The following is a 9,254-nucleotide window of genomic DNA, read 5'->3' as shown; positions in this document are numbered from 1 at the left end:
TGACCCTATTCCCCATGGCAGGAACATTGACCCTATTCCCCACGGCAGGAACGTGGATCCCATTCCCCACCGAACCAGCGAGCGTAGGTGTGAGAAACAAGGAAGTCTGCAGACTCCCCAAAAGCAAAAAAAAAGTGTAAGATCTTCTTGAGAGACAGAGGAATTAAAGAAAACCATAGCAACAAGTCAGTCCACCTACCCAAACCACCCACCCAGCACCAGTTTCATTTGCTGACGCACTTCAAAAACAAGCTGGCTCCTACCCGCTCTGGAAGGTGAGCAAGCCCTGAGAGCTCATTAAATTCCCTTCTCAGCTACTCTTGTGTGCCTGCAGCTAGTGAGCAAGTGGGATATAAATAGAAGTTATATAACAGCGCTTTGTTGATTCCTGTGCTTACCAAAAAAAAAGGCAGCATGACCTTGTTTTGCTGAATAGCTTTGCCTCTGCCTGCTCGGGGAGGACTTTAATCCTGCTAGGGATCATCTTGAAAGTTTGTGTTGGACCTGCATCCTGTGGAGAGGAACTGGGAGGATGGGTGATGGAGGTGYCTGCTCCTTGCAGGACCAGGATCCYRGTGGAATGYTGAGAGGATTGCCACAGAGRAGGTGGTGCCCAACCATAACARCCACGGCCACCCAGACACAGCTGAACCCTCAGGTAGCGCCTCTTCTCCTTTCTTTCCACCTACACTGCACAGATGGGCACCTCAGAATCCTGCAGAAAACTTYCCTTTGGGAAAAGAGACTGGAAGATGCTCTGCTACAGAACACRGGGGCCCAAATGGACCTCAGAAAGCAGCAGAGCTGCAGCTCAGGTGCAGAGACACCATGGCATCGATGCCATCTCACCTGATCCTCCCTCAGTGTCACCCTGGGCACCCCAGAGCCCTGCAGGGACACAGAACCACCTGATCCACCTTCAGTGTCACCCCAGAGCCCTGCAGGGACACAGAACCACCTGATCCACCTCAGTGTCACCCCAGAGCCCTGCAGGGACACAGAACCAGCCCTGCAGGAGATTCCTCACAGTGCATTTCAGCGGGAGAGCCTTGACCGTGTTAAATATATTAAAATATACTCCAAGGAGAGGTGTGATCCTACAGGCCTGCCATCCCAAGTCTCTCACATGCTGTGGAGCAGCAGAGCATCAGGACAGAGGTTTCCTCAAGGCCACTGCAGGTCCTGTTCCTTCTCTGGAAGGGAGGTCAGGATTTGCACAAGGTTTCCTTTCAGAGAAGGTTCTTTCAGAAAAGGACAAGATCTCTGCCTACAGTTAATGATGCAAGTCCTTATCAACTTTTTTGTCATGTTCATAACACACTCAGAATGTAAAAAAATATATGGTGTATTCTATCTAAAGAAAAACACTTCAAAACAGTGAAAGACACAGGTGATCAACACATTGCTGGCTGTGCATTAGCTTCCTAAAGAGGTATCATTAAAACAATGTAAAAAAATATGTAACATCCTGTATCAGAGAACTCTGCCAGTTAGAAACAAACAGCAAGTTTAAGACTTGTTTTATCAATGTCAAAAAGTTCTCAAGCACTATTTACAAAAGTTTAGTGACCCAAAGACACTCTTGCCTCTGAAGCCCTTGCCATCACAATTGTCTGTGCTCACTGATACCTGTGACTGCTGCAAGTCTTGCAAGTAATAAATCTGATTTAAAAAGTCCAATTCACAAATTAAAGCACTATTGCATCACTAAGCCTGCGTTTTCTCCCACCAACACTCCTGTAATGTTTTACAGAGCTGTCCCCTCATTTTTCAGGGCCATTGCAGCCCCAGAAAAGAAGAAACAAAGCATTSCTGTAACCAAATAGGACATTTTGGTCACAATAGTTCATAGCCAATGCTACAACGAGCCCAAGGACACAAATTTGTYTTGAAGTCTCTGCTCTCTCCCACACAAGGGCTGTGGCTGACCTGGGTCCCCCAAGAGCCAGAAGGCACTGGAGAGCTCTGGATTCAATTCCTTTTGTGCATCAATCCCTTTGTGCAATTATGCAGTAACTATCGATCATCTCTGGACAGTCTGAGGCACAGAGAAGGAGAACACGATTCACCATGGTGGAGATTCCTTGCTGGTGGCAACACATGAGGAAAAATATTGAAATAACTGGGTCCAAGGATGGAGAAAACAGAGTTGGGATGGGAGAGCTGTGTGTGTCCAGTCCAGAATTTCCTACCAAAGCTGACCAACAAGGAGGTGGCAGCTGGGAATTCTGCATCCATGGTACTGTCCCATGGGCAGCAGGGCCACAGCCCCAGGGAACACTCAAGGGAGGGCACACAGATCCTCAACCAACAGCTCTGCGAGTTCAAACAGCTCAGAGCCACAAGCTTTTTGCACAGTCACATCTCAAAGGAGCCTCACACAGCCATGGTGAGCKCCAAGCCACCATTCCATATGACATGGATTCACCCTTGCCATGCTGTGAGGCAGGCACAACTCTCCAGTCCACCCCCACCAGCTCCTTGGTGCTGYTCTTGGTGTCTGTCAGGTCCCCCATACTCAGCTGCTGGGGGACATGGGAGTGAAGCACATCCCATCATCATCCTCTGCACAGGAGCAACAACTCTGCTCAGATGCATTAAAAGAGCAAATCCCACTTCTTTCYTGAAAAATAATCACCCATTCCTTGCGTGCCACCTCCCATCTCCTCACCCTCAGTGTCTGCCACCCACCTTGGGGACAACAATGGACAGAGGGGAGCCAAGGCAGCTCTGTGACGTGGCAGAATGTGTTGTGTCACCTTGGGGCAGCACTTAAAAACCGTCTGAAACAGCCAATGTCACCAACCTCATTTTACCTTCCCCTGCTGAAAGCGCCAACATGTGCGTGTGGGTAATTTGTCACGCAAGCTGACTTTGGAGAAGATCCCTAATTAAAGGAGCAGAGTCTCCATGGAGAGGTGTTATGTAAGGGACTTTACTTGCCATTAGCTTGAGGAAAGCCGAAACTCAGCCGAGGTGAGGCACAGGAACGGCACATGGAATTTTCACTTTGCAGATGAGAGATGAGCATTGCAGGAMGAGTCCTGGGCAATTTCCTGCGCTGTCACTCATCGCCACAGTTGCTGTGGCAAAGGAAAACCTCCCGTGCTGCCACGTGTGTGGGAAGGGACTGAGTTCGTCCCTTCCTGAGGAGATGCAGCTCTGAGTGCCCACGAGCATCAGCACCACCAGAGCATTCCTGATTCTGCAGAAGAGAGCCCAGAGCAGCCCCAGGAGGGCAGCAGGCACTGGGCACAGGGAGCAGGGCACACTGAGCCCTCACCCTCCAGGGCAGAGTGTGGGGCACCCCCAGGGCTGCTGCACAACCACTGAGCCAGTGCTCCCCAGGGGGATGCTCAGGGTGACATAAATTAATCAAGGGGTTGATGTAATTTGCAGCTCAGTGAGTTGCAGCATTTGTCAAGTTAATTTGTTGTCTTTGACCCTGTGCTTGCACCTCTGCCTGTGTCTCCGTGCAAACGAGGGCAGGCTTCCCACTGAAGGAACCAGAGTGACGAGCTCACCRGGCACAGCCACAAGGTCACCACCACGCTGCTACCAAAGCCCCTCCAGTGCTCATTCCAAACGCTAAGCCCCAGAAAGTTTCCACCCAGAGAGCTGGAAGCAGGCAGACCTTCCCAGAAGAGCTCGTTTGCCCCATTCCCATCAGCCCAGCAGTGAAATGTGGAGCAGTGTGGAACCCACAGTGATGCACAGCACCAGCTCAGCCTCCTTCCTCCAGAGAACAGCAACCTTTGCTCTTGTCCTGCTTCTCCCCCACGTTCATTTTCGTAACAAAACTATGGAAACCCCTCCTAACAAATACAATCAGGAACATTTCGAGATTTGCTTTTCTGCTGGAGTTGGCAACCACCTACTTTGCCTACCCTTAATATCAGCCCTGCCTGCACCTAATGAAACAGCAACACCTATTCCAGTTATCCCATCCCAGCATCATGGGGATCTGCTCTCCCACTGCAGCTCTTGGGAGTKTCCCGGGAACTCCCATTATTAACCATATTACAATCATCATGTGCAAGTCCCTGTGTGTTGGTACAAACCTTCTGCTGCACTTCAGGCTGAATTAATTTCCCGTGTGAAAACCAGGAGTCAGGAAAATGCCATGCAAGGGTGACACATTTCTGGCTTTGCTGCCAAAGAAGCTTTTTTACATAACCTGTCCCTATCCCACCACTTCCCTATGCTCAAAGGCCTGCAGATAGAGGCAAYTGAAGTTCAGTAGAAATTATTCAAACTGAGCACAGAACAAACATGTTTGGAACACTATCAATCAAAAGCTGCTAATAATAACCAAAAAAAATGTGGAATTAAGATAAACTGTGTTAGACCTCAAAGACAAAGCTGGTTGGTTTGGCTAGGTYGACTTTCACAATGACAAATGAACACAGTTATTAGTCCAGAGACTGAGGATGACTCTTCCACTGGCACTTACTGGAGACTGCAAAAGAACTGCAGAAAATCCACTCTGCAGATTGCAGAGGTTGCCAAGCCCTACCTACCCACTCTGCAAAACTCTCCAAAAGAACACAGGTAAGAGAAAGATCGGGATAAAACACAAGAGGAGTACTGGGTTCATTCTCCTAARTGCATCTTGTTCCCAAGAGCAGCCAAATTTTGCAGCGTATTTTGTAAAAACCGATTCCTGCTATGGGGAGACCATCRCTTTGCTGCACTCAGTAAATCTTCACTGTCATAGCCAAAGGCTGCTGTACAAAACCCATCAGCTTTGCAGATTAGCAAGTACCCACACAGCTCTGCTGAACAGCTGGGCTGCACCCAGGGCCCTGTGCATTTGGAGCCATCCTYCCTACGTGGAGACAGCAAAGCTCCATTACTCGAGTTCACAGTCTCAGGATACCAGTTAAACTTGGCCATCACAGCACTCAGCAATCACCCGGGGAGATAGAGCCCTGAACTGATGATTTTACTAAAGAGCAAGCCTCCACCTTCGCTTTGATTCCCAGCGTGGAGCCAGCTGTTYCCCCAGAAGTTAAGCTTTGTGGTTGGTGTTTTTCCCACTGAAGTTCTCCTGCCTGAAGCCCTACAGAGAGTTGGGAGTGCTGAGGACGTGCTGCTCCCCAAAACCCCACAACCCCCTCCTGCTGGAGCCACCAGAAAACTCTCCCCCTACCACCAGGAGTTTAACCAGCACAGGGAAAGCCACAGAACACCTTTGTGCACTGATTATGCTCCTTTGCAGCCTTTTGCTCCCAAGCYCGAGGAGTGTTCCCACATGGAACATCCACATCCCAGCACTCCACGGGATATTTTCAATAACATCCCGTTGGTGCTTTCCATGCATGAGTAAGAGCTGCTGGGTGTGTCTGAGCCCTCAGAGCTCCCAGCATTAGCTGTAGGCAAGGATCACAAGGCTTTTGGCTCCTCAACCTTTCTGTGAGCAGCAGCAGCAGCCCACACTGGAGCAGAGCCCCCTCCCAGCCCATCCCACCAGAGCACACACACACCCAGGGACTGCTGGAGAACATCCTGCAGACACCTGCCAGGAATCCTGAGTGGGAAAGGACAGAAAACAGCCACTATGGGCTGTGGAGGCACATCTGGAGAGGCTGGAGMACAGCAGGAGCTGGCAGGAGTGCACAGAAAACACCACTGCTCTGAGAGCCAACCATCAGTTACCCCACAGCCTCCAGCTCCTGGTCAGACAGCAAATTCAAACTAAACCATCTCCCTTTTGGGCAAAAAAGGTGGTTTTAGAGATGGACTGCAGATTTTCCTGTTGGTTTTCAGTGGGTGAGCTMWGGAATCTGCTTCCAGCATGGATTCMTGCAGRTGGGAARTGACTTTGCTCMRTCCTTTAGCCCTGGGGTCCAGCACAAGTAAAGGATCTCTCCATGTCAGGCTGGTGCAGTTTGTTTTTCCTTCCAGCAYGACAGTGCAAGGTTACCTGAGGCTCCCTGAGAGCTGTACAGATGAAAGCTCAGCTTCCCTTACATTGGAGGAGAGCAGGAAATCTAAAGGARTGACTGTCCCCCAGGAATGTTAATCCTGTCACTGCAATTTGAGGTGACACAGGATTTTCAACACTCAATTCCTGCTTTATCTTTTGCAAAAGAAGTTTCATTCCAGAGCATATACACAGGGGAATAATGAGGGTACTGATTACAGAGACAGAGTGAAGGAGCCCAAAGACATTCCCTGTCCTCTCAAGTAAAGTCTGCACGGACAGAGGAGGTGCTGCTGGAGGGATCTTGTGCRTGTTTTAACCACAACAATCAGTTCTAACTGGTCAGGACTCAGCCCACAGACAGACCACAAACACAACACTTACAGAAGAATCAGATATCACACATTTAGTCAAATTTGCAAGCAAGTTTTGCTGGAATAAGGTTTTACTTTCTGTTTGGAAGAATGCTCTAAGAGCTCACTGGTGTGCATTACAATTCACACCAGGGACAATTTTCATTTAGGGGAATCTAATCTAATTGAAAACAGAGAAAGCRAGAACAAGATTGCAGGAGAATGGTGGTGGTCTGGAATTTGCCATACACTTMTTTCAAATTCCACTCTGAAATTCAACAATTCTCTGAGCACACTGCAGCTGCTTAAACTTATTTGTAAGAGCCATTAGTAACTCACCTATGAATCTGTTTTATTATACATTCCTCTGTATTGCCCTGGGAAAGCACCTCAATTACCCAGYGCCCATGCAAACATTTAATAAATTCACTTTTGCATGGTAGACACTAATATTTCCCTTAATTACAGGTCAAAGATCATTTAGTCATTTCCCCTCCCACCTCCTCAACCCTCTGAGTTTCCTGGATTTCACAAAAACATTTCCCTTCCCGGCACGGTTCAGTGACGGGATGAAGTTTTCCATTTCCYTACCTGGATCGTGGTGTTGCCACCTTCCAGCAGGGCAATGGCCAGCAGGATGCTCTCGTGGAACACTCTGTCACTGGTGGCATTCATGATGAGRTCGATCACCAGGTTGGAAGCACCTTCTTTATCCAGGTGGCACTGCACATCTGCCAGGCTCATCTCCCCTCGGCTCATGGAGCTCGACCCCGAGCCTCCTCCTGGAAGGGTGAGCAGGGGAAAAATGTCAGCACTGACCCCACAGGGATGGCAAGGCCAGGCTGGACATTGGGGTTTGGAGCAGCTTGGGACAGTGGAAGGTGTCCCTGCTGATGCCTGATGATTTTTGCTTTTCCTTTTTACACTTTCTGTGCCCTCTATGCATTCCCCTGCACCCCTTAGCCCACATGCTTGTAATTCCTATACCCTGATATTCCAGCTTAGTTTAGGAGTTCTGCTGGGCAGAGGGACCAAACATCCTGAGGAAGGGGTCAGTGTTCCCTGTGCTATCTTAAACCCGAGGCTCCAGCCTTGAGTGAAGCTTAAAACTGAGCTCCAGCCTTGGGTGAAGCTTAAACCCGAGCTCCAGCCTTGAGTGAAGCTTAAAACTGAGCTCCAGCCTTGGGTGAAGCTTAAACCCGAGCTCAGCCTTGGGTGAAGCCTTCTGTCTGGAACATCTTGTGTAAACTGGGCTCTGGCCTCATCTGGGGGGAGATTCATTAGAATAGGGGGACATCACTGCATTTGTGAAGTTTCTTATTGGGGAATCCTAGATAGATATGCTAATTCCTGAAACCTATAAAACTTGTATCTTATTGGGGAATCCTRGATAGAWWTGCTAATTCCTGAAACCTATAAAACTTGTATCTTATTGGGGAATCCTAGATAGATATTCTAATTCCTGAAATCTGTAAAACTTGTACCTGTGCTGTACATGGGTGTGCATTCTGTCATCAAGTTGTGCACCTGGGATCCCAAATACAGAGGTAAAACCCTTTTTATCCCCTTAACCGTGTCTGTGTCATTATTAAAAACTGGCCTTTCAAGGCAATACTGCCATGCTGGGGTGGGATGGGATGAGTTTTAAGGTCTTTCCAACCCAAACCATTTTATCATTCTATGGTTTGATTTTTAGCAACAGCCTCAAATTAAATAAACTTCTCTGGATAACTGACTTCAAATGGAGTTTTTGNTTTATCATTCTATGGTTTGATTTTTAGCAACAGCCTCAAATTAAATAAACTTCTCTGGATAACTGACTTCAAATGGAGTTTTTGCTCATCATCTCCCACGATCTCTGCAATACCATGAAATGGTTTTGTTTCAGACATGGCTGACTATCTGACATCCTTACAAGCACATTTCTCAGCTATTATTGCAAATATAWATTGATCAGGATTTCTAAGAACATTTACTCAAACCAACATCATAAACTTCCACACAACCAGAGGCAGTCACTGGGAGTACAGAGAGCTCTGTCTGCCTAATTCTGCTCTCAACTGCAGTCACCCACGTGGAGAGTTGAACTTTTTGGGAGTTCACAGAAAGAACCATGGGAAAACSCTGCGGACTTCAGCCGTGAGGTGCTGATTTGTTGGGAACACAGAGCACCAGGTGGTGTCTTAGGATTTTTAGTTTCTATATTTTCATCCATCTATATTCTTGTACTTCTCTAGTACAGCACTAAAAACTACCGTTCTCCCATCTTTAGACAAAACAATCCCTCTCTGAGCCTGAATCCAAGGACACCTCGCTGCCTCAGAGTCCCAAAATATGTAAACAACAGAGAATTGGGGGGAGCAAGTTTGGGGCGGTGAAGATCATTAGAGAATTAACACCCAATATGTTAATAAGGCAGAACTTACAAAAAGTGAAGATCTCATGACTCAGGGCCCATTTTGGGTGTAGCCTCAGGAGGAGGCTTTGTCTGCCCTGATGTACCAGTAGCCCTGTTAGGCCTGGATTAAAGTTGTGTATTCTCATTCTCTTAACTTTGTCTGACCTCTGTTTCAGATAAAGCATCCCAGGGACGATGAGTGTGTTCTGTGTTGTCATGTCCTACCTCCTGGGCCGGCCTTGCCAGAGCTGCTGGTGGACAGGGGTCCGTTGCCGAAGGTGGTCAGGCTCTCGCGCCGGCCGGCCGCTCGCACGGTGCCGTAGTAGCGGTTCACCAACACCTGCCTCAGGGCCTCGCCCTGCAGCCAGAGAGCAGAGAGAAATGGTCATGGGAGCTCCATGGATGGCCATCCATCTTCACTGGGGACATCAGCCACCCATTGGTCCATTGGCCACCCATTGGGTTCATCGGCCACCCATGTTCATTGGGTCCATCAGCCACCCATTGGGTCCATCAGCCCCCCATGTTCATTGGGTCCATCAGCCACCCATTGGGTCCATCAGCCACCCATTGGGTC

General features: G+C 48.5%; 1 protein-coding gene across 1 annotated transcript in view; it reads right to left on the bottom strand.

The window, feature by feature from the left end:
- Positions 1-9,254, bottom strand: part of ITPR1 (inositol 1,4,5-trisphosphate receptor type 1) — a gene marked incomplete at its 5' end in the record, with an annotated part of 113,929 nt that overhangs the window by 48,339 nt on the left and 56,336 nt on the right. Inside the window, 2 exons of the mRNA XM_057383646.1 lie at positions 6,871-7,061; positions 8,903-9,035. Coding sequence (XP_057239629.1) covers positions 6,871-7,061; positions 8,903-9,035 — 324 coding nt within the window. The remainder of the gene's footprint in view (positions 1-6,870; positions 7,062-8,902; positions 9,036-9,254) is intronic.

Source organism: Malurus melanocephalus, unplaced genomic scaffold, assembly GCF_030028575.1.
Source record: "Malurus melanocephalus ecotype Western Australia unplaced genomic scaffold, MMel_1.1 scaffold_648, whole genome shotgun sequence".
Classification (NCBI taxonomy): domain Eukaryota; kingdom Metazoa; phylum Chordata; class Aves; order Passeriformes; family Maluridae; genus Malurus; species Malurus melanocephalus.
This window is presented reverse-complemented; position numbering and strand designations above follow the sequence as displayed.